Below are 24,174 nucleotides of genomic sequence, written 5' to 3' on the forward strand. Positions count from 1 at the left end.
ACGCATACCTCGTGCACCGCCAAACGCATTCAGCAGTCGAGGTTGGGCATACAGTTCGATTATTAGCTAACAAAGAAGAAAGGTAAAAATACAAATCTATCGACCGTCGCTTCTAAAACACACCAGAACGATGAAATTTACCCCATCCCGCCATGTCTAAAACTTACACAACTTGCCACTATCAAGATCATACTCCCACCTCTCCGTCCCCACTCCCGAAAGCACATACAAACTCTCGCTAGGATCATACTTGCGCTTGACCTCCCTCAACGCCTCGTAGTTGCTGCCGTAAAACGCTTGCTGGAACGTAGGCATAAATGGGTTCGCCTCGTTCATGTACGCACCAGAACCCGGCGCCCACTTCTCCCACATGGGCTCTTTAACCTTGGCATGCCAGTCTGCGCCAATCTGCAGCGCCTTCTTGGCAGATCCAGCGGCCTTGGAATCGACAGTCGCGCCTGTGGCGATGAAGTGAAGGTATGCGCGCCGCCAGCCAGGGTGTAAAGCGCCCCAGTGTGCAGGCGGGGTGGAGTGCACGCCGGGACCGCCGCTGAGGCCAATGGTGGCGTAGTTACCCGGGTCGGTGGTATTCTGACTCGCCATTGCGGTTTTCAGGTAGGAAACAACTTGTTCGTGAGGGGTGTGGGTGAGTTCTGGGCGGCCGAGGAGCCGGGATGAAGTTAGGGATTCGCCGCCTGCCACGTTGTCGCCGGATATGACGTTGAAGAAGGCGGTGTAGTTTGCAAAGTGTGAAGCTGTCATTGATGTCGAGACAAGGGAGGTGTTTGTGCTGGTGTTGTTTGTGTTGGACGCGAGGATCTTGGACAAGACGGGTTGGACGAGGGCTTGTACGGCGGCGGGCGTGGTGTTGAAAGCCCAGAAGACTTGGTTGAGCCCGATGCCAGTGAATGGGCCGTTTGATACGTCCATGTTTGGGAAGAACTTTGGTGCCGTGCTTCCTACTGCTACGGTGGCCGCGCCCGAGAGTCCGGCGTCCATGAGATCGGGGAGCGCGCTGAGCCAACTGGCTGCTGCTGACCATGATGCATCCATACTGGCATTCGAACTACCCTGAGGCGTTATCTGGACACTTGCCATGACGACGTTACTAGGTGCTGGATGGTGCTTGATGACATATTCGGTAACGACGCCATATTGTCCTGCACCACCGCCACGGAGTGCCCAGAAGAGATCTTGGTTCTGGACTTCATTCGCGATAAGAACGTGTCCGGTGGTTGTCACGACGGTCACTTGGCGCACTTGGGCTGATGCAAGGCCGTAGGTAGGAGCCAACGGACCGTGACCACCGCCTTGGATATAGCCGCCCAGCCCAACACTGGGGTCCTGGCCTGTTGTTACGACACGGCCTTGGCTTGTCGCAAACTTGAGGACGTTGCCCCATTGTTGGCCACTGCCGACTATGAAGACGTCTTCAGCTGGCGAAGAGCTGTTTGTGGCACGCCAGGCTGTGTCCCGAGTCAAGTTGCGGAAGTATCGGGTCCAGATGGAGAGGGAGAAAGCACCACTCGAGCTACACGGGTATTGTTAGCTGGCTACCCTGAATACATTTGGATAACATATACTTACCGCCCGTTGAGGTCATGACCTGTTCCCTTGACAACAATCCGAATGTTACGATCAGCAGCCCATTTCATCGCAGCTGCGACATCAACCTCCTCCGTTGAGTTGACAATGTACTGCGGCAGAGCACCAATCTTGCATCCCTGCTTCTGCGTCCAACTTCCGGATTCGTCTGGCAAACAAGAGTTATTTGCATACAGCTGGTAGTCAATTGACTCGGGAAGTTGGGAGTGCCAGGTCCCATTTGTCCATTTATCGTTGACTTCCTGGCAAGAGCGAGGGGAAGGAGAGGCAAAGGTGCCATTGGCGTCGGGCCAGCAGGACGATGCGACGGGCACAGTACGTATCAAAGACCCGCCGATCGTTTCGTTTAGGGAAGACCATTCAGAAAGTGTAGGCCATGATGCATCCGAGGGTGTTGAACGACAGAATGGTGGTGTTGCTGCTGCACTTGCGAGAGCGGGAGCTACGAGAATGAGGGATCGCAACATGCTGGATATATCGAACGGCAGAACAAGCAAATGAGCGACTGATGTGACACCTTGAAACGTATAGGGTACCAACATATTTATGTGATTGTCGAGATTTGGCTCAGAGTCCTTTTCGTATAACTGCTCTTTCTCGTATTCTCTCTCTTTTCGTATTCTGAGGTTCTGGCGGACTTTGCCACGGTGGATATGTCAAAGCGCATGACGCGAAAGCCACTTGTTTGCTCTAGCTTTTTGTCTAGCTTGCGCGTCGTACCAAACACTATGGAGAAGAAGGAGTTAAATGAACGGTTAGCTGGGTATCTGTTGTGGCGCAGTGAGTAATGCCATAAAGCATCAACGTGACGATGCCGAAGATGGCCGTGGATCAAGTCCTGTGTGTTTACGGCATATCTCGTTAATGAGTACCTCGGCGCAAGTATACAATACGTCTTGCAGAATGTATTAGTATACACCGGTACATCGGCGTTAATTCGATGAATTGAGAAACGCAATCTCTTTCTCCACATTCAACTTGAGAGATCTCCTCTAATAGCCTCATCCTCATCAAAACAAGATACACTCGCAATCTACTGAGTGTCTATCCACCACTCATGCAAATGACTCTACCACTCGAGCTTGTCAGTCTGACATTTCAGATCGCACAAGAAAGCCTCGTCTTCATGTACCCGTGTTGCCGAATCTGGCAAAACCTGCCGAGCAGGCCATATCTCGCGACCCAGCTGCCTTTCGCGCTCATGATGCTGCCGAACAAGGTTGCGCACAGTTTTCTGGACGAACAACGGCCCCTTATCCATTCTTGCATGCATCTCGCCACTAACGTAGACACCTGCAGCGTAGTTCTTCTGCGTGTTGAAGCAAAGCCACTTGTCTTCGTTGAGTACCCGCTTGTACATGGAATCAATGGCTTCGAACTCCGCGTCGGAGGCGTCCTTGTGTCGATAGACTTCGTACTCCACGGAGCAATGAGTGGCTGACGTAGGCACGCACCTCATCATGTAAAAGAAGAAAGGTCTACTCTCGGTCAGTCGACTGTGATAGAGCTCACGATCTCTCCATTCGTCCACTCACGTCACTGTCATGCAGGCATTGGGGAAGTAATATGTGCTGCGGACCCTCTGTCCCTCGTCCATGGCTATATTCTCCGCGTTGGTGAAGTGCTGAATATGCCCCCCTTGAGTGCTGACCGCGTATAGTTTCAGATCGGTGATACCAGCTACATCCGGGTGAGCTGTCGGACAATGATAGCACTCATTGTAATTATCAGCTAACGCCTTCCAATTGTAATCGCCACCCATCTCCCACGTATGGTTGAACCGGTAATTATCAAAGTTGAAGCTGTCCATCTGAGGCTGCGTGTCAACTCCTTCGAAGTCATCTTCCCATGCCACCTCCCTTGCAACATCCATGTTTACCCATATGAATCCCTTTTGATCAATGTGAACGCTCATTGGGAACAACCCATCCTGCGTCTTGTCGAATCCCTCCATCTCTTCATAACCAGGCGCTTTTGCTAGATTACCCTTCAACCCGTATGACCACCCGTTGTATCTGCAGGAAAAGATCTTCACTCGCCGTGCAGGTTCGGTAACGACGGGGAATGCTCGATGTCGGCAGACGTTGTGGAAGCCATTGATATCGCCATCGCGATCTCGGCACAGGAAGAAGCGGAAGCCTGCCTCTTCAAATTGCACTTAATCCCCAGCAGTCGGGATCCTGTGCTTGTGTGTAACCAAAATCCATCTCTTTGAATAGATGGCCCGCCTTTCAAGCTGATAGATAGCGTCGGACGTGTACCACGACGATGGTAAACTGCGTGATGTATTGGTGGGTCGCGTCTCGCTTTCCGTGTCTTTGTAGTCCAGGTATATCGGGATACCGATAGTGGTTCAAGATTCCGGCTGCATTGATCAGGACATCGGCTTTCCTGCCCGTGTTGACAATACCATTGCGTTCGGTGTTGACTAGCCATTTGCTTTCCTGCTCAGACCAGGCAGATCTTGTCACCGTTGTCTTGAACTCGATGTGCTGAGCCAGGTCAAAGTGATCCACAACGTGTGATAGGTAACTTTGGATCTCCCCAGATGATGCGAATCTGCGGACGTCAGCCAGTATTAGTCGAGAGCTGATTGCAGCGATATCGAAAGGGATCAATACGCACAATTTGGACCAATCCTTCGTGGGCGCAAAGGAGTATTGGTATATGTCACTTGGTACATCGCACGCGCAGCCTGGCGAGATCAGTCATCTTCCACTAGATTTGGCATAGGTCTTGCTCCTGCCTGGATATGTATTTTCCAACCACGTGCCTCCAACGGCGTGATTCTTCTCCACAATCTGGAATGTATAGGCGTGCGATAAATGCAACTCGAAATGATGTGCTAGTGGAAAAAAGGTGTTATTTTCTGAAACGTCTGCTTTAGCAATGACACACACCAAGTAGAATACCCGAGACGCTATTCTGGTTAGCAACAATGTTATGGAGATTCCAATATAACTGACCCAGCACCAATGATGATAATGTGGCGCTTCTCTTTCATGGTCTTCTCAACGATCTTTGTCATTTTGGTGTTGCTCGAGATTTTCAATTTGTTGGCAAGGTAGGCAGTATGTCGGCGATTAGGAATGTCCAGCACTATTCACCGATCGCTGACCTGATGAGGCAGCCCTTCAGTTTCCATGATCTCGGTGCTCACTACAAGCGGCAGCAAACGTGGACGGACCGTATCGTACGGACTGTGTCTATTACCCGGGGTGATCTCATGAAACCATAAACGGACCGACATCCGTGAGCTCCGATCACGTGTCTCCCTTGGCATGATAACTCTCATGCTATCTCCGCCCGATGTAGCACCTTTGATAAGCAAGATGCCAGCATCCATTGGCGCGAATACAGATAGTGTTGACATCGTGGCACTTTGTCAATCGATGCATGACTTGAGGATCCACGCAAGACATACTGAGATGAGCTTGAACAGATGGCATGGCCGTGCGGAGTTCCTGCAACTGTGAATCGATTCGGTCATTCTATTTGGCTCACGATTCCAAGCCATTCCTATAATTCCATGTCCCCTGTACCCTTCTTGCCAGCTAAAATGAGAACATCAAATCAGCAAGCACTTTTTCGGGTCGTTGTTCTGAGACTTACTCAAATCCGTAGATAACGCATGTTGTAACAACAGGACAAGAGTATCCAAAGTCTCCTCGACGGAATATCTTGGCTTAGTAGACATGAGCGGCTTTCAGTCATTTCTGTTCAGCGGTTCATAGACGACAACATGAGCTGTATAACACACATTTACGAGGAGATTTTCTGCCGCAGGGTCTTTCAAACTGGCAGTAGTGATGACGTCAAAAACGGAGCCATGACTGTGCTTCGCGGCGTACACTGCACGGGCATAAGCTAGAAGGGGGGTTAGGAGCTATGGTGGCATGGATAGGAGTATGGGAAAGTGATTGCGGCGTACATAGAATGATCTCTTTGATCCCTTTCTCCCAAAGAAGCAACTGGTATTTCTGCGTGCTCATGGCTGGAAGACTCGTTAGTGATGACTATGTACGTGAGAAGCGCAGACTAGTCTGAAACAATGCAGGGTAGGAAGCCAGAAGCTCTTGCGCGAAAAGCCTCTGTATCCCATACCCAAAGCGCAATTATCTTCCAGTTTGTCGCTTCTATCTCATGCTTAGCCACAAACAGCAACAGCAAACGCAACCCGAATTTCGTCTTACCCCTCATATCTTCGATGGTAGCGGAAAGACGACCGTAGAAAGGAGCTCTTTTCTCAAAAGTTGATCCTGACTAAAATGTACCCTATCAGCATCTATGTATGCTATAAGAGAGAGAGAGTAACGTACCAATGGCAGGTTGGAGATCTTCATCTCGGCGACGCAGTGCGCAAAGTCACCAAGCAACAACGCGGTATGCTAAAGATAGCCGCTCACATCTCCGCAAACTCGTGCTATAACCATCCACTGTACATGAAAGTTCTTCCATTTTTCTAATTTCCTGATTCACCACAGATCTACTCGGTCACCATTCATCCCGCGATACTCAATCATACACCCCACGTTCACATCATCTTGCCCCTCTTGCGCCTATGCACAACCCATCCCCTCCCAACATCATAAACCGCCCTCGTCCAACTCCGCGTAATAATCTTCCCCTCAAATGTCCCACTTACCCAACTGAACAATGCAATCAACCCCATACTCGCTCCAAAAATCCATCCAAAAGCCACCCAATAACTCCTCATCTCGAACTCCATGTTCTTGAACTGGATACTGAAGTACCCCGTCATCAACGTCACCGGAGTAAACAAGATTGTGATCTTAGCCAAGAGGAGAGTAACCCAGGTGAGGCGCTCAACGGAGAAGGACTCCTTGATGGCGATGAGGTTAAAGTTCATCATCACAAGAGATTCTTTTTGGTCGAGACATTCGTTGATTTCGCTGAGGGCATAGAGCAGGATTCTATCTTTCAAACGCTCAAAGCGAACGCGTGCCGCAGAACTGAGTGCTACGCCAAGCAAACTATCAGCTTCCGGGACGAGAGGGCCAGGCGAATCGTTTATCACAGGGTGGGAGGACACCAGTGAAGCGTTTCCGGGAAGGATGTGCGAATTCTTGAGGGATGCCAAGGTAGCTTCTTGTTTCTTAAGTACGCGTTCGATGATGAGTTCGTAGGAGTGGTATACACGTTTTAGGACGGCGAGTTGGCAGCCGATGTGGTGGAGTTGGTCGACGTGGGTGAGGTTGGCTGTTTGAAGCATCTCTTGGCGGAGGCGGTCGAGTTCGGCGGCGTATCCATGTTCGCGACGTGATATGAGGTCAAATGTTGCACCCCAGTCTTCGAAGAGATAGTAGAAGAGAAGTCCAGGGGCGTCTGTGGGGCGATGCGCTGTTTCTTCGTCGCTGCTGCCGAGGCGTTGGCGGATGGGTAGCTGGGTGAGCGCTGTGTCTCTAAGCGGCGTGGGTGCTTTGGTCAGCTGTCTAAACACATTCACGAGGTTGCGACGGGTCGTAAAGAGGGTCTTGAGGTCTTCTTTGTTCAATGCGCCCGTGGCGAAGGGGAACGGGTCTTCGGAGATCGAGATGACGGTTTTGTCCTCGCATAAGAGGAGCCAGTTCCAAACACGCTTGCCGTGTGGTACATCTCGGCTTCTGTCCGCGATGTGGGGATGCGTGTTTGTTTCTTTACTGCGAACGTTGTGTAACGAGTTGTAGCCTATGCACATATCTGCGATTCTGTCAGCTCAGCTCAGTGGTTAATGGGGAGTACTTGTCCATCAGTAAGTGCCTGCAACTTACACCTTCGTCCCTGATCCACAGTACTCCAATGCCAAACATCGTCTACTAACTGGTAATGGCTCAGGTCCCTCGTCAACTCCAGCTGTGTGGATTGCATCATCTCAGTCATGCCTATGCTCGACTCTGAATCCATAATCTCTTCGTTTGCCTGCTTCGCCTTTTGCTTGATTGAGCTAGACTTGCTTGATGCATGTGACAGCATCGATCTCAACGTGGAAGAACTCTTCTTCATGCGTAATGACGAGGTGTTTCGCGGCGGCATAGGGTCGCTTTTCATCATGCCTAGTAGTCGTGGCGTAAAGTCAAAGTGTGAGGCCAGCATTCGTATCAAATCTTTCTGGTTGTATGGCATCCAGATATTGATCCATCGCGTATGTAGCTCGGTTGGTCGTGGTGAATTAAGCAACGTCTTATATGCTTGTGCATCGAGATCGAAAGCGCAATAAGCATCATCTTCGCCAAAGTCGATGCAGAAGTTGCTGCTCTTATGTTCTCGTGTCTGTCGGTCGAAGAGATCAAAATTTCGTTCTGAATCAAAGTCGCGGAAACAGTATTGGATGTTTTCGTCCCCTGTGTCTTGGTAGTATGCAGGCAGTCTTTCAGCAGGCGACGCGGGCCGAAAAGGATGGTTTTCCATAACGAGAAGATGTGGAGATTGTAAAGTCGTATGCGACGTGGATGATAGTGATAGGAATAAGCGATCTGTTTCGACGAAATGCAATCTCTGGGCAGCTGAGCCGGTGATGTGAGCTCGTGCCGCGACTTTTGTGGATATTTGTCGTGCGTACCTCCTTAAATTGTGAGGTCACGCGGTGCTGTTGAGGCTCATACCGGCAAGTTGTCTTACCTAGAGATGGACTAAAAGGTTCGCGGCTGCCTGCGCAACTCCACATCTCTTGCTGATGAAAGTCGTACCTGAAGTGTAAAGTTCATTTGAAATGTTTTCGGTAAGTTGCACGTTGTACCTGCAAGCTCGCAACATATCACAGACACCTTCACACGACATCATGGGACAGTAGGGCCTTGTGCATCCCAAATGGCGATGTTACAGATGCTGCCCTCTCTTGCCTGGTATTGCTGAAGTGCTCGAGCCGCCGTCCGTCAAGAAAGCAGACATAGGGCTAGTAGATGGTAGTATGGTGCGCATCATGAATAGCAAATGGTTGATCACATATCGCGTCGACCAAAAAACACCTTTGTTGATCTCGTGTGAAGAATGATGTGCACAAAGGTTACGAAGCAAGAAAGGCTTAGAGGAGGATGATGACTTGTGTCGCGTGGCTTAGATCGAGATGGCACCTCACCCGACTGAATTATGGAGACGGAAGATTGCGGTGACTTCCCATTGGCCGAAGTGACAGACTACCCAAACAGGCAGTTCAGAAAAGCCATTGAAGACGGCCAAGTATAGGGTGAAGCAACTCGACGCTTCTAAATGACGTCAAGCTCAACCTTCTTTAGACATTGAAGTGTAGGTACCACAAAGGGACAATGGACCGATACGGTCTTAACATCGCTCCGTCACATCCCCCCATGAATGATAGCCCGGATAGGCAATTAACAATCCCATCGATTGCTGTACCTTGAGGGTGAAAACAACAACTCATCCGCTAATCCACCCGTTGGAGTAGGTGCATTGCAGCATCATCTCAAGGTAGACAGGCCGTTATACTGTGTTCATTTAATGGTGGGGCTCCATCCTCACCGTCTGCAAAAGAAGGGTTTGATGGCGCATTGCCATCTTCACATGCGACATCATCTCCACACCAGAGATCTACTGCCCTTATCAACAGTCAACCGCCTAATTTGATCCAAACAGTTGTTTCGGCCCTTTTCAGTATATGTCCGCGGGTAAACCCAACAGCTGCCGTATACACTCCACGGTGGAGGGGAAGAACGTCGAGCACGTGCTCCTCAACAGCGTTTGAAATGGTTACTCCACCTCGAAGTCCGGTTCATGCGTTCAAGCAGCTGCACGTTTGCGAAGGCCGACAGTGGTCGCGACGCCCACGCTCCCGTTGTGACGTTCTCATTCGAGGCGCAACGGACGGCGCCATTTACTGAGGTATCCTGACCCTCTCGGCCAATCATGGGAGCGCAAGACACCCACGGGATCACTCTCTCTGAGCTGCGACACAAAAGAGCCCACGCGACACCCCAATGCTGATAATGCACGCCATACATTTTCTCAACCGTCCTCCTGTCCCCTCCTTGTCACCTTTCGACTTGGACTACGCGCTTGACAGAGGCTGAAGACGTTCTATGAGCGCCTTTACTCCCATCATGCCTCGCCCTAACCTCCCTCCAACTCCCCAGCCGTCGACTGATATCACCGGCAAGAGCAGCGCCAATGCCCCTCAATTGGAGACGAGCTTCACCTTGCCACCTGCAGCTTTGGGTGGTAGGGGAAGTGTAGCTAGCTCTTCTGGTCCGTCTGAAAATGCCTCAGATTCGTCGTACCGGCCACCATCCCCGTCGTCTCCAGTCGCGACTTCCAAGCCCAGTCATGCGCGCAAACGCTCCCAGCAAAGCATCATCACCAAGGACGACTATTCTCTGCCTCCTCCGCCCACTCGATCACGTAAAATTATCCAGATGAAGCCCAAGGATACTCAAGAGTCGACCAAGACCCCGTCCCAAACACAGACTGCAAATGCAAAGACCACGACCGCTGCCGCTAATGGAACCAAAAGGAAGCAGGCAGGCAACACCACTGCTGCGGGACGCAAGATTGCAAGGAAGACGGCGCATAGCCTTATCGAGCGAAGGCGGAGGTCCAAGATGAACGAGGAGTTTGGGGTTCTCAAAGACATGATTCCGGCATGCAGAGGGCAAGAGATGCATAAGCTCGCCATATTGCAGGTGCGTCTACGTACTATGCGATATTACTCCATATGCTAACACGCCCAAGGCATCTATCGAGTACATGCGCTACCTCGAACAATGCGTCTCCAACCTCAAAACCGCCAACTCACGACGCGACTCTCCCTCGTCTGCCACATCCGAGCTCCCGCCGCCCCCAGCCCAGCGCCTGCGCTGCGACGACGACGATGAAGTCTCAGACCAAGACGAAGAAATGGAAGACGCCGTATCACCCACCTACGTCGAGCCCCCACCCACCAAGTCACGATACACATTCGCCCAAGCCTCACCCGCCATTCACCCCTCCGACAGAAGCGCATTCACTCACTCCACCACCACATCTCCAGCCATCCTGCCCCACGATCGCACCAACGGGAACGGGCAGTACTCGGCGAACCCCTCCCCCGCGTTACGTCCGTCAGACCCACACCACTACTCGCTTGGACCATGTTCCACAGTAACGAGTCCTTCGATCCACCCGAGTCCTGCTTTCAGCGCCCACACCCCATCTGCAACACACTTCAGCAACCCGTTCCATAACCACAATGGGCCTCCTAGTACGGGTCCGATTGCCGCGCCGGGGTCGGCGCATGGGTCGCTGCATTTTTCCCTCACGAGCCCCGCGTTGAAACCGCAGGCTGATCGCGAGGATCAGGAGGCTACAGAGGCGCTGATGATGTTGAATACGGATCGGAGGAGTTGGAGTGGGGCGAGGGGGATGAGTGTTAAGGATCTTCTTAGTGGGTAGGGATGTCTCTGTGTGTGTGTGTGTGATGTATGAGATGACGAGCGCTTTGGCGTTCAAGTGGGTTAGCAAAAAAAGGGTATTGGGTGGATGTCTGTTTATTGATTTATTGTATTGGTGCTGGTGGCTTTTTTTTCTCTTCCCTATGCTCAAGTCTTCGCGGCTGTGCTTTCATATCGTAAGCAGATATCCGATGCGACCATGATTTTAGCCTAGAGAAGGGAAAGTAATGGGTTGGATGACATTCTTTTGTATGACAAAAGTTTAAGCTGCACATGATCTGAAATACATATGAGCGACTGGATTGACATGGTTGTCGTTTCATAACGAGACCGTCATGTCGACCATTACCGTCTGTACAGTCTACGTAGGCTTCACATGGTGAGTGCGAGATATCATCATCAACAACAACACGAGTAATGAAACACAAGATAGAGAAACGAGTGTGCTATTTCTTTCTAGTCAAACCCCCTTCTCTTCCTCCCCCTGTCAACTCCTCTCTTCCACCCCTCGCGTCGTCCCCATTCGTTCGCATCGTTCCAGATCCACCAATGATCTAGCAGTGGTCACTGACCTGGCTGCCAAAAGGCTCGTTGACACAGTTACCCTCGCACAGCCTGATGAACTGAATAGCCCCGTTGTTAACGCAGTTGAACAGGGCTTTGGCCTGAGCGTTGGCGTCGGTGGGCTGGCCGGCGGCGTCGAGGGTCTGGTAGATGGTTGAGGCATAGTCTCCTAGTGGTGTGTTAGTTGGAATGTTGCATAGTAATGAGTGGGATGATGGAGAAGGTGAGGAGGGGAGAAGGGGGAAGGGTAATGAGACGAGGAGACGAACCTTGCGTGAGGAGGTTGCCGCTGCAGTACGCGTACCCAGCGAAACAGTTGTCTGCGACGACAGTGCTGGCCATGGTGGCAGCAGCGAGGACGGCGATCTTGGAGAAGTACATGATGATTGATATAATTGGAATGTTCCTTTGAACGTTGTGATGTGTAGGCTTGTAGAGATGATTGAAGAAGCTGTTGAGTGATGGTTCTCCATTCAAACCGACCAACCTACCTCTTTATATATCCTTCCCCCTTCTTTTCAGGCTTCCTATCTCTCTTGTCTACTCTGCACGATGATGCTATTCGTAACCCACTTGTCTTGCATCTCCGTCACCGGCGTCAAGGGATGTAGTTGGGCCAAGTATCTTGGTTTCGGTCCGAGATTGCTATGGCAGGGCGAAATATGATGGGGGCGCGAGACCGCAGCGGAAATCCTTGCGATGTTGGGATCAAGATCGTCATAGAGACATCTCAAGGCTCGTATACGCCTCGAGGGTCGTGGTATTCCCGGTTGTTCCTCTGGGTCTCAGGTGGGACGGGGCGTAGGGTGGAGTTGGTGGAGTTGGGTGTATGAAGGCATCGGCAATGGAGAAGACCTTGTTTGGTATCCACTTCTTCGTGGACTGAGGTCGTACAGGGGAGTTGATCAGGCAAGCCGTTGCGAAGGGCCGATGAGATGTCTTCCCTATAGTTGGTACTTGCTTGGTATTTTAGTAGCAGCCCCCAAATTTATTGTTTCCCGGTCATTGCTTGCTTCATTGTAAGGAAGTTGTAGTGTTCGTAGCAGCTGCATGTTATGAAGGAACCTTCCTCCCCTGGTTTTGCTTTATCCGGTTCACATATCTTGATCTTGATACCAGAGGTATATTGCATACGATGTATAGTTAGATGGTTTGATGGAGTCTGTCTTCGACTGTGCCGTACCATGGCTGTCCAGTCATCTTAGCCATCTTAATTTGTCTGATATTCTTCAAACCTGAGCTTTACGCCCTGGGTAGCCCGATCGCAAGCATGCCACATATCCGGTTTTCCCGATTGGAAACGTTTTAGTCGTCTTCGCAACGAGGTAACACCAACAGGGTTCGTCATCGTGGTTTCCCCGCTCAAAGTCTCCTGAAAGTAACACGAAAGCCGCTTGGTTGACAATGGTAGGTCGTGAGGCATCACTTGTCGTCACATTCAGCCGCCAGGGCACCGTAAGCATAAACGAAGCATCAACGAAGCCGCTGTCGATCTCCCAGGCAGCCCCGATGTGTTGACATAAAATGAATTCCAAGTCGGGGAATATCAAACGTTCATCTCCTTGTGTGTTTCATAAAGCTAACTTAGTTCGTCAGCTTGCCTGCAAAGTTGTTCCGCTCTTACAGCCTGGTCTTAGTGGATTGAAACTATATTTCTAGTTCCCCACAAACACTGCCTTGCGCTAGTACGGGGCGTATCGTGACGTCGTACTTTGGTGTCCATAATAAGACATAATTGCGACAAAGGCGGATCCATAGGTGGAGTGTTAACGTATAGGTGCGAGATGTTGATATAGTACTATCCTCTTTTGTACATCCATTCGTGTATTCAGGATGCGCTTCCCAAATCGATCCACAAGCGGGACCTGCAAGGACCGTGCCGTGCCGTAGGATCCGCCTTGACACTCCGATGCAGAGGAGGAGAAGACTGTCATGACAGCGCCGATTGAACTTCCTTGCGTGGTACGGAAAGCGGTGAGGATGACGATGCGCGATTGATGTGTTGTTGATGCCACGGGTCAGACTCGGCGAGTACGGTGGCTCCAGCGTCGCTGGTCTGTCGCAAGAGTGCAAGGCGCATGCGAGAGCTGCACACTCTTTTGTGACAACAATGAAAATCGATACCCATCAGTACAGATAAATATCCTTCATAATCAAATGATAAGAATTCGTGCGCGGCGCTTCTTTACCTGGGTCCGGCCACCCGCGTCGTTCCGAGAGGAGACCCGAGTCAGTTACTGGGAATATATACCTTTGCGACCTCCCGTCCTGCGCATAGACGTTCTCTCGAACACCATAGGGGCCGACGATACTTATATCTGTGTGTTACGCGCTCGACATCTAGGCGCAATGTTGATGGCTTACGGCTGGCGTCAGCATCATGACCATGCCTGGCCACCCAAGACCATTCAACCACAGTTCAGGTACAGCGGCCGCAATAGCACCGTTCCCGGATAATTTAAAGATAACGACATGTCATCCTCAAGCAAAAGATCACTCCTTCTCTTTCTCTCTTCACCTTTTGAGATTTGTGAATTGCGACGATCGTCGCGCACTGCAGCGCATCACAGTGGAGGCTGTGGGTACTTCATACGAGGAAGTGCTAGCGATCATCGACGCACCTCAGAAAAACACTACAGTCGATGGCGATGAGATCGCAAGGTAGAGTATTGGTATGGTAGGTGTTTCTTCCAAGCTTTCTTCCAGATTCTTTCTTCCCTAGCCATGCAGTTCACACTTTCGCGACTACATTGCGGATCGACAGAGACAATTGAGAAAGGAGCAACAAGAGACGGACATATGGACATAAGGCACACTGTCGAGCGTGACATTTGTTTCCAATTCGGACCTGCGACCGGACTTTATGCATGAGGATGCACGTTACGCCCTTCAAGAGTCATAACGCCTGTAAAGGATTTTAAGGAGGCTGCGTGATGCTTCGCACCCGTCAAGCTTCGGTAGGGCTGGGCAGGGGTTTGGTCCTCCGACCCTACGAACTGCCGGTACTTATTCAACACCGACGCACCGCAACCATCACCTGCGCACCTCAAGATCAAAGTCAGCGTTCTACAACATGTGCTGTCTTGGTTAGAAATAACCGGATTGATTAGTACCATGGGTGGAGGACCTCTTGGGGAACGCAGCCAACGGGCGGCAGATTCCCCCGCGTCGCTCTCTCGCGTTTTAGCTAACGCCGTTGACCGAGATCATGCCCTCCCACTTCTGGCCTAGTGGCAGCCGAAAACCTCGGGGTTAAGGGCCAGACTCCATGTTCAGGGTGCGGGCACCGATGGAGAATCATTTCGTAATTCAGCTGCCTGGGGCCTTTTTCGCTATATACCTGGCCTGAGTCCTGGATTGATGTTTTGGACACCGCAATTGCAAGCGTCCGAAACTAGCCCTTGAGGGGACCGCGACCAGCATAGCCGCAAACACCACTTTTACGAAACATATATCGAACCTCATAACTGGTTACGAAAATCTCGTTCGAATATCGTAGCGACCACTACAAACACCGCACAACATGTCTTCATCCACACGAGAAGAGTATCGCCAGCATTCGCGGAGTAGTTCAGATACACATATCCCAGATCTAGAGAAGGGCGACGCGAGACCTGACAAAGAAGGAGAAGAGGTCGTCGAAGAGAAAGTAAGTTTTTCAATTCTATGCTGCGGGACCGTCAACCCGAACACTCTTTTTACGGAGCTTGAAGACCTTGACGTCAGTGTGTGATCTGACGCGCCAGGCGCAGAAGATCAAAGGCATTCAGGCTAAGTTATCCGAGCATCGGGTGGTCGGATGCTGCACCATCGCCAATCATCATTTCGAGAACGATTTGAATAGCAGCTAACACCTCTTAGCGACCGCAAGAAACGAATGATGAAATCGGCGAAGACCTCGAAAAGCACCTGACAAGGAAGAGCACGAAGAAAGACCAGCTCGCACCTGAAAAGTACCCGCTGTCCGACCTCGATAACAACCTCGTCGGCTGGGATTCGCAAGACGATCCAGCGAACCCTCGCAACTTCACAACGAAGAGAAAGATCACACTCCTCGGCTTGGTCGCTGCCATCACCTTTGTCAGTCCACTCGCCTCCTCCATCTTCGCACCCGGCATACCATTCGTCAATGCGGATTTCGGAAACACATCGCAGCTTCTTGGTTCTTTCTCCGTCAGTGTCTACGTCCTCGGTTTCGCTTTCGGCCCGCTGTTCTTGAGTCCGCTCTCAGAGATTTACGGAAGATGCGTCGTGCTCAACTGCTCCAATGTCTTCTTCTGCGCCTTCACCATCGGCTGCGCACTTGCGCCTAACCTAGGTGGACTCATCGGCATGCGATTTCTCGCTGGTGTCGGAGGCAGCGCGTGTCTGACAATCGGTACTGGTGTCATTGCCGACATGTTTGTCCCTGCGCAGCGTGGAAAGGCTGTATCCATCTACAGTATGGGCATTCTTTTCGGCCCTATCCTCGGTCCCATCTGCGGTGGTTTCATTGCGCAACGTGCTGGCTGGCGCTGGGATATGTGGGTTGTCCTCATCGTTGGCGGCCTCTTGACCGGAGCCCTGTTCGTCTTCAACCGCGAAACGTACCACGCTGTGCTGCTTAACCGCAAGACGGAGCGTTTGAGGAAGGAGTTGAACCGTCCTGAGCTTCAGAACATCATGACGTACCAGAAAGACGTTGCTATTCTTAGTCCTCTCGCTATCCTTGGAAACGGTATCACACGCCCGCTCAAGATGCTCACCAGATCACCCATTGTGTTGCTCTGCTCACTCTACATGTCTTTCCTCTTCGGACTGCTGTTCCTCCTCTTCACTACCATCACATCCGTCTTCGTCCAGACGTATGGCTGGTCTCCCGAAATCACCGGTCTTGCATACTTGGGTGTCGGAATTGGCAACTTCATGGGCATCGCTTTCGTAGCCAAGACGAGCGATGCGACCATCATCCGACTTGCGAAGAAGAACAAGGGCGTCTACGAGCCAGAGATGCGACTTCCGCTCTGTGTCTTCTTCGGAACTCTGATTCCAATCTCTTTCTTCATGTAAGTTGTCTTCCCTCCTCACGCGCATAACTCCCACTAACATAACTAGATATGGCTGGACAACTCACTACCATGTGCACTGGATCGTACCCATCATCTCCCTCGTCCCCTTTGGTTTCGGTCTGATGGGTATCTTCGCGCCGCTGCAGACATACATGATCGATTGCTTCCCTCAGTTCGCTGCGTCTGCCATCGCTGGTATGACAGCCCTGCGTTGTCTTTTCGGCGCACTGCTTCCGCTTGCTGGACCGACCATGTACGAATCGTTGGGTTTGGGATGGGGAAACAGTCTGCTGGGTTTCTTGGCTGTGGCTTTCATTCCCGTGCCAGCGCTGTTGTTCAGGTACGGAAAAGTGATTAGGGAGAAGTATCCTATCAAGTTGTAGGTGCGAGAAGAGAAAGGAAGGGAGTCGTTCGCATTTAGATTTCATGATACCCGGTTGTTTTACTATAGCTGTATACTAGCATTGCAATACGCATCCAAAGTAATAAAGAATAGAGACATTCTAAGGATCCATATGCGCTGTCCGTATTCTTGCTGTACCAAGACGCTAACGCATACTGGTCACCTGGCACCTAGCGAGGCTGACGTCCTGCCCCTCATACCTCAACAGACTCCTACTCGTCAGTCTGCATTCACACCCAAGAACCGAGTCGTGTCGCTCAGCCTTTGCGTCTCGTTCTGACGCCTGTGTTTCCAAACTCATGCATTTGCATACCCCAAGCTGCGCAATTGTTAACACCAATGCCGGACTGATGTGGCTTGCACTGCCACTCCTTGACATGCAGTCTAGTGAAACGGCAGGCTGGAACTCAAGACACCGATAGCCTTATATTCCAGCATTGCCCCGCTCAGCCTGATCATGTTGGTGCGCCAGCGATCTTGTAGATCCTTCGCTGCCTGTTAACCGTCACATCTTCCCCCTTTCCATCGAGCATCATCGCTACTCGCTTTACTGGTTGCGCTGATGGGCAGAATATCACAATACGTGGATAAGCGATGGAAGAAAGTCCGCCAAGTCCGGACCCTCCGAACGACTTCATACGACCACCAGAAACTTCGGCAAGGCCAGATACGCCTCCTCACTACGAAATGGATAAATGGGTCCATTGAGATAGAGATCAACCGGTACACACTTACCGAAAACCTCGATTACGATGCGATTTCGTATGTCTGGGGAAGTGCGCCAGCCTCGGTCACAGTGAAATGCAACGGCAGACCTCTCGTCGTCACATCCACCGCACTTGAGATGTTACATTACCTACACCAATACCAAACGAATACGACAACTCGGAAGATCTGGATCGACGCTATATGCATCAATCAGGAAGATGAGGAAGAGAAGGATACTCAGATACCACTAATGCGCGAAATATATTCCAGAGCGAGGGCTGTTGTTGTATGGATGGGCCTTTCAACTCCGGAAACTGACGTCTTCTTCGCCGAATTCCAAGATGTGAGGGTTAAATTACAGACGTGGAAAGCAAAGCATGATATAGATCCTGACTGCGTTCACCCAGACGAGGAAGAGCGTCCTCGTCGCGGAGTCGCATTTTGGGGAGGAATGAGTCAGCTCCTTGAAAACGAGTGGTTCAGGCGTCTATGGACATTCCAGGAGATCATTCTTCCGAGTACCGCAACGTTACTTAGTGGTGATCTTTGGGTGGACTTCGATGAGTTTGAAGACTTTCTCATGGACGGATGGTACAACAGCACCTATTTCTTAAGAGCATCAACGACCGCATTCGGTGTAAACGATATACTAGCGTTGCGTACCTGCGCATCCATAAAATTCTATCGAGACTGGAATGATGGAAACAGAGGCGCCAAGGAGATACATGCCCATAACGTTGGAATGGAATTTCACAGTCTACGTGAGCGACATGTGAAAGAGCCTATCGATCGTGTTTGGGCGATAGTAGGACTTTTGAAAAGAGATCTTAGAGATAGGCTAAGCTCACAAGTTGACTACAGTGCTAAAGGTCGGGATGAATATTGGAAGACGTGGATCATGTTTGCCAAACTTCTGATGAACGAGTATTGTGGGATGAGTCTACTTGACATGCCGCCTACTCGGGAACCTAAACCTCCCCACTTGCCATCCTGGTGCCCAAATCTATCTGGAAGATCAGCTTGCAGGATGAAAATTTGTGGCACGTGGAATATTCAGATCCGCGAACAGAATCCATACATCCGTTGGGCTTTTTTGGAAGAGAATAGTGAAGAAAAGTCACTAGCAAGACGGGAAGCGATCTCTGACCATGAAAGAAAGCTCGTAAGTACTGTGGTGTATGACAACGTGCTTCGTGTCCGTGGTTTTGTGGTGGATATAATTGAAGAGATTGTGGAACATAAAAACCCTCTTGACAAGGCGTTCGAACGCTACGATCCGGATTCGGAGGAGCACATGGCTCTATACGATGTTGCTGTCGATTGCCATCTGAGAAGTCTCGACCTAGCTCGCTATGTCTTCCACGGGAAGAGCGAAGGCATTGCCGATATCCCAGAGGATTTCATTATGTCATTCTTCTTGGACTGGCGAATAAACGAAAGAGCCAAGGAAACATACCGCGAGGTTCTGCATGAGTTAGCGACTTGGTACTCCCATCCATCTGGTTGGTATATTACTGGTTGTAGTTGGGAACATGCGCAGTGCTATGCTCAGTTTGAGTTGATTCGCGGACATACCTTTTTCAGCACAAAAGGCGGACGGGTTGGATACGCCTACCCGGGATGTCGACCAGGAGACCAAATCGCTGTGTTCCATGGTGAAGAACCACTGTATGTCCTTCGAAATGTAGATACCAAGAGCGATGAAGATGATGCGACTGGAGGGGCATCCGACCACGTTCAGCACCTGGGCGCGGCATTCATTCCTCACCTCATGGAGCAACAACAAAGAGATGCTGCACACATCGGACCGGACACCACGTTCTTCATTCATTGAGATCTTTCAAATTCTCAACGTCAAGTACAAGCTACAACCAACCAACCAACCAACCAACTGCAAAGACACCGAGCATCAAATGGAAGACGCCAGACGGAGGCGTTGCAACACTGATATCGAACGACAGCATCAGTATTCGAAAGATGCCAGGAGAAGAGCAACGAGATCTAGAGCTCTTTTGATCTATTTCCAAAGAACGAAAAGAGAGGAATATAAGATCACAAGTATTAATCACACCATACCATTTCTCGCGAGCAGGCTGGTGAACGCCAGCTGAATCGCGATCTGGAAAGCCGATTGGCTGGCGATAGCAATCCATCTCGAGCATCTCCGCCTCCGGTTTTCTCCTCGCCCACTCTCACGCTCTCGTAGTAGCTTGTTGTCAATCTCTCGTAGTGTTGATCGCATCTCTTCTTCCCGTTCATTGGCCGTCTCCAGCCGAAGAGTGAGCTGTCTGGTGAGCCCTCGCAGGAGCTCTCCATCGCCTTCAAGCTTATTCTTTATATCGCGGATGTCTTCGGCTATGTTGATAGTATATCTCTCGATGGCAGTGGTGATAGTCCTACGGGAGGTCAGCTCATGTGACAAGTGGCTGCTAGTGCACAAGACTTCCAGAGGCGATGCGTTGAAATCGCAACCTTGAAAGATATGAAAACATCGCGCAAGGGACTTACCTTTGATCTGCTAACAAAACAGTCTCAAACAAACCCCGTCCTTTCTTTAGCACATTGATAGCATCGTCCAGCTTCTTGTCGCAATGTTTGCCGATAAGCTTCCGTTTGAAGAACGTATCATCTTTCAGCTGCTTTTCCACGAGACATAGCGCAAGCTTACAGTCTGACAATGGCCCTGCCAGGCAGTCCAGCAAGTTAAGTCGGATGGTATCGTGCTCGTTGATCGTGACATGAGTCTTGAGGCTCTGAATAGCACCGTAAAAGCAGTAAAGCTCTTGGATGAGACTGAGAAGTGTGGTGGAAGTGTGACGCGAGGGACCGAGGTGTTGATTACCCGTCTCCAGACATATACCGGTGATGTGCACGATGGCGAGGACAGTACCGGTGATGCTCATCGGATCCATCGTGGTATGTCGTATTGTGCTTGATAGCTGCAATGACTGATGGAAAGAGTAGGTGACTAGTGGTGTTTCAGATGGTTTATGCGAGGTGATATGAACGGGTTGTGAGATGGAAATATAAGTTGATCGAGCTTTGCAAGGCATGATGGAATCTACACGAAGCCTAAGCTCAGTCGTGTGCTTTTCAGCCCATGTCGTGGCTTGTCCGGCTTTCTCTACGCCTCCGGAGTTGACTCATGCGAGATGTTTCCCGTTCCTGGGCCTGTGAAGCAATGTGATTGTAGGTGTTCAGTGTATCACCCAATGAGCTACCATCCAGCGTCTTTTCTTTTAGCCTCTGTTTCAAACATTCATGCACGGTAACTTTTTATCATGCTTGGCTAGTCCGCCGTTACTACACCGGTCCTCAATTCCAGACGCTTCATGCAAGGAAACTTTTCATTCGGGCTATCCGACACTCATCTGGCAGCTAGACTAATCTTACGGTGTGAATACGTTGGCAAACAAATCACGTGCAAGCTTCGTGTTCATAAGGCTATGTAGGCGCTAATGCAAGGCAACTTTTCGAAGTAGTTGATAGGTCGGCGATGCAACATTCAGCCCCCAGCTCATGCAAGGAAATTTGTTGACAGCCAATCAATTGATACATTGGAGCCAAGATGGACTCAGGTCGTAGTGTCTTAACCATCGAGAATTCCGCACGTCAGCTTCATTGCTATTTCCTACCCTCCGTCAATTCAAGGTTAAGAACTGGGCTGCAAACCACCGCCGTCACACATGAACCACCGCATCACTGTATCGTACAGATTTCCAAATATCTCCTGTCAGTGTCAGCCTTGGCACCTCCGGCTCAGCCTTGCTACAGTCGCCTGACATGTTGCACTCACTGCCTGAACCAACCCAGAATTCACATAGCATCTTGACACAGCTACTGCCTATTCCTCAGTCATCGAATCATCCGGGGAGTAAGGCCAGGCAACTTTCCGACGCCGAGTGGGAGACCTTGAAGCCATTGCTACACACACTCTACATCAAGGAGAGCAGAACCTTGGCTGCCACCAGGAAGGCTCTTCTCGAACGTCATGACCTTAATCTCAGGTACTTCTCATGGTCTGTACCTACCAAATAGCTTAGCTGATCATCTTATAGCCAGAAGCAGCTCACTAAGCGGTTCCATGATTGGAGCTTCAAGAAGAACGTTAAACAGCACGAGACAGAGGCATATTTGCTAGAGGCAGAAGCTTTGCGGGGAGAAGAAGCTTCTGTAAATGGAGTCCGGATCACCGCGGCCAAATACGAACGCTGGGAAAAGAGAGCAAGAACTGATGAGGAGCAGAAAAGCACACGTACCAAGGACCTTGTCGGGGCTTCCGATACACCCTGTAGTATCGCCGGTTCAGACCGTCTACTGTGCACTCTCTCAACAGAGCTTTCGAGCACTCCGAGACGTGAGCAAAGCTCGGATTTGTTGATCATGTCGCCCTCGACGCGACCGGAAGACCAAGCTAACTCTTTCCCACGTCACGATAGCCCAGAAGCCCATCGTTTTTCATCATTGGCAGTCTCTTCGACCAAAGCCACAAATCCTGGTTTCTCTGGAAGCACGCTCCCGGTGGGCTCATTCGAGCCAGTAGAATTCCCACCGGGTGCTTGTGGGAGCTGCTCTACCGTCCAAGAACCAGAGCACGACTTTATATGGCCTAATCCCAAACAAACTCCGGATAGCGACACCAAGATACTGACTCGTCTCTTCTCGGCCTTGAATATGGATCCTGGAAGTATCTCATATAACCCACCTGTTCAAGTTGAAGCAGAAGTACTCATGCCTACAACCGATACCGTCTGCCTGCAAGACCTAGAGGCTCATGTTGATGATGACCAAGTTGTGCCTTGGATCGGCGAGCAGACTATTCTCTATGAAACGATCTCTTCAGGAAGCGTTGAGGTCACCGGTCAACATGATGAGGAGACGCCTCAACAGGGCGCTATCATATCGGTATCTTACCAATGCAGCTCAAGAAAGCGCACTACAACTGGCGCACTCAAATACCCTTCTGTCGATGTGATCTTCTCATCATCCAGAGTGGTTGAGCTAGATCCGTTCTCACTGGAGGTCTACCCATTCCCGCAGGATCAAGGAAGGCCGCTCGAGGTACAACCAATCGTGACGCTATACGACTCCCACCGCATGGATATGAACGACTGCATTGCCAAGATCAATAAGCTGGAGAGCGTTGCTTTGGGGTCGAATGCCGCCGCGACGGAACTGAGATGGGACCTGGCAGGAGTATATCACGATCTTGGCTACCACGACGAATCTATATACCAGTACAAACAGATTCTGCCGGCATTAGAGCAAATATATGGTCAAAACTCCTGGTATTATATACTCGCTAAGATACATCTTGCTGGACCAGTTCTTCGTCTTGGAAGGTCTCAAGAGGGCAATCAAATAGCTCAAGAGGCCTATGTTCTGGCACGAAGATTCTATCCAGACAGCTCCTTGTATCAGGAGGCTACTAGCGTCTTAGCAGGTTCTCTTGGATTCCTGGATGATAGAACGGGTGAGGAGGAACTTCTCAAGGAGGTTGTCCAGATCAGATTGACCGTCTACGGCCCTAAACATGGTGGTACCATAACGGCCATACGACAATTCTGTGAAGTGATAAAAACCACAAGAGGATACTCGGAAAGTGAAGAATTGTTGAGAGTCGCGCTAGAACTCAGCTCTAATGCTACAAATATTTCTGATCGGGAACAATGTACGATCCGCTCCAATCTTGGTTGGTTGCTCTACCGCCAACACAAGTATACCGACAGCGTGGCCTTGATCAGAGAAGCAGCGAAGATGTCAGAAATAGTACTGGGCATCGAACACCGGTACACGTTAGGATGCAAGAACGTACTCTGTAAAGTTTTGAAAACCCGAAGGCTGCTTTTGGAAAGTCACGATATCCTTCTGGAAGTCATCGAGGTTCAAATCAAGAAAATGAAAGAGATCAGAGGCGGCACAATCAAAGCTATGGCCAATCTGAGCGTTGTTCTGATAGAGATGAGAAATATAGACGACGCATACAAGTGGATGAAGCAAGCGTTATGCTACTGCGTAGAAATTGGTGGAATCGAGAGCGACCGTGCAGAGCAGTTCTTCGAAGATTTGAGCAGCATCGATGACCCGGAAGAGCAACACGAGCTCATTCTGGACCTGTACGACAGAATGAGGATAGATATCGATTGGCTACACGCTGTCCGTTACGACTTGGTATTGTTCGCCTTATCGCCACAACCATGTTTTCTCTTACTGGACTCCTAGCGCAGATTCAGCTTCTTTTCAGCGTCAGCAACCGACACCAAATATCTGAACGATGAGCTCATATCGTGAGGGCTGGACTTGGTTTCGAGCTCATCCTTTACAGCTTGACGCACATTATGGGTTATACGAAGAGCCTGATGCGCAGCAGAGGCCGTAGACAAAAGGAGTTGGGTCACGGAAGCGCTACCCAGTGTAGATAGCGAAGCCTTGAGTCGGGTGGTGGAAGGGAAATGGAACAACCCGG

At 50.5% G+C, this 24,174-nt stretch overlaps 10 protein-coding genes across 10 annotated transcripts; 4 read left to right on the forward strand and 6 right to left on the reverse strand.

Annotated features, from left to right (window-relative positions):
* Window positions 1-156: 156 nt before the first annotated feature.
* AA0111_g7959 (hypothetical protein) lies at window positions 157-2,072 on the reverse strand (the record flags this gene model as incomplete). The annotated part of the gene is made up of 2 exons (XM_028654353.1): window positions 157-1,531; window positions 1,588-2,072. 2 exons carry the CDS (start codon window positions 2,070-2,072, stop codon window positions 157-159), a joined length of 1,860 nt encoding a protein of 619 aa, XP_028504319.1.
* Window positions 2,073-2,674: 602 nt separating this feature from the next.
* Window positions 2,675-3,559, reverse strand: AA0111_g7960 (hypothetical protein; the record flags this gene model as incomplete). Its single annotated transcript, XM_028654355.1, has 2 exons — window positions 2,675-3,083; window positions 3,141-3,559. 2 exons carry the CDS (start codon window positions 3,557-3,559, stop codon window positions 2,675-2,677), a joined length of 828 nt encoding a protein of 275 aa, XP_028504451.1.
* A 277-nt stretch (window positions 3,560-3,836) lies between these two features.
* AA0111_g7961 (hypothetical protein) lies at window positions 3,837-4,633 on the reverse strand (the record flags this gene model as incomplete). The annotated part of the gene is made up of 2 exons (XM_028654356.1): window positions 3,837-4,164; window positions 4,572-4,633. The coding sequence occupies 2 exons, from the start codon at window positions 4,631-4,633 to the stop codon at window positions 3,837-3,839; spliced, it is 390 nt and encodes a 129-aa protein (XP_028504361.1).
* Window positions 4,634-6,139: 1,506 nt separating this feature from the next.
* AA0111_g7962 (hypothetical protein) lies at window positions 6,140-8,013 on the reverse strand (the record flags this gene model as incomplete). Its single annotated transcript, XM_028654357.1, has 2 exons — window positions 6,140-7,305; window positions 7,377-8,013. The coding sequence occupies 2 exons, from the start codon at window positions 8,011-8,013 to the stop codon at window positions 6,140-6,142; spliced, it is 1,803 nt and encodes a 600-aa protein (XP_028504452.1).
* A 1,646-nt stretch (window positions 8,014-9,659) lies between these two features.
* On the forward strand, window positions 9,660-10,986 carry AA0111_g7963 (hypothetical protein; the record flags this gene model as incomplete). Its single annotated transcript, XM_028654358.1, has 2 exons — window positions 9,660-10,238; window positions 10,288-10,986. 2 exons carry the CDS (start codon window positions 9,660-9,662, stop codon window positions 10,984-10,986), a joined length of 1,278 nt encoding a protein of 425 aa, XP_028504453.1.
* Window positions 10,987-11,539: 553 nt separating this feature from the next.
* Window positions 11,540-11,930, reverse strand: AA0111_g7964 (hypothetical protein; the record flags this gene model as incomplete). Its single annotated transcript, XM_028654359.1, has 2 exons — window positions 11,540-11,718; window positions 11,819-11,930. 2 exons carry the CDS (start codon window positions 11,928-11,930, stop codon window positions 11,540-11,542), a joined length of 291 nt encoding a protein of 96 aa, XP_028504447.1.
* Window positions 11,931-15,072: 3,142 nt separating this feature from the next.
* Window positions 15,073-16,980, forward strand: AA0111_g7965 (hypothetical protein; the record flags this gene model as incomplete). Its single annotated transcript, XM_028654360.1, has 3 exons — window positions 15,073-15,198; window positions 15,411-16,594; window positions 16,644-16,980. The coding sequence occupies 3 exons, from the start codon at window positions 15,073-15,075 to the stop codon at window positions 16,978-16,980; spliced, it is 1,647 nt and encodes a 548-aa protein (XP_028504448.1).
* Window positions 16,981-17,562: 582 nt separating this feature from the next.
* On the forward strand, window positions 17,563-19,542 carry AA0111_g7966 (hypothetical protein; the record flags this gene model as incomplete). Its single annotated transcript, XM_028654361.1, has 1 exon — window positions 17,563-19,542. The coding sequence occupies one exon, from the start codon at window positions 17,563-17,565 to the stop codon at window positions 19,540-19,542; it is 1,980 nt and encodes a 659-aa protein (XP_028504449.1).
* Window positions 19,543-19,773: 231 nt separating this feature from the next.
* Window positions 19,774-20,620, reverse strand: AA0111_g7967 (hypothetical protein; the record flags this gene model as incomplete). Its single annotated transcript, XM_028654362.1, has 2 exons — window positions 19,774-20,104; window positions 20,217-20,620. The coding sequence occupies 2 exons, from the start codon at window positions 20,618-20,620 to the stop codon at window positions 19,774-19,776; spliced, it is 735 nt and encodes a 244-aa protein (XP_028504450.1).
* Window positions 20,621-21,491: 871 nt separating this feature from the next.
* On the forward strand, window positions 21,492-23,930 carry AA0111_g7968 (hypothetical protein; the record flags this gene model as incomplete). Its single annotated transcript, XM_028654363.1, has 2 exons — window positions 21,492-21,715; window positions 21,767-23,930. 2 exons carry the CDS (start codon window positions 21,492-21,494, stop codon window positions 23,928-23,930), a joined length of 2,388 nt encoding a protein of 795 aa, XP_028504454.1.
* Between the last annotated feature and the right edge of the window lie 244 nt (window positions 23,931-24,174).

This window comes from Alternaria arborescens (genome assembly GCF_004154835.1).
Source record: "Alternaria arborescens strain FERA 675 chromosome Unknown contig_19, whole genome shotgun sequence".
Taxonomy (NCBI): domain Eukaryota; kingdom Fungi; phylum Ascomycota; class Dothideomycetes; order Pleosporales; family Pleosporaceae; genus Alternaria; species Alternaria arborescens.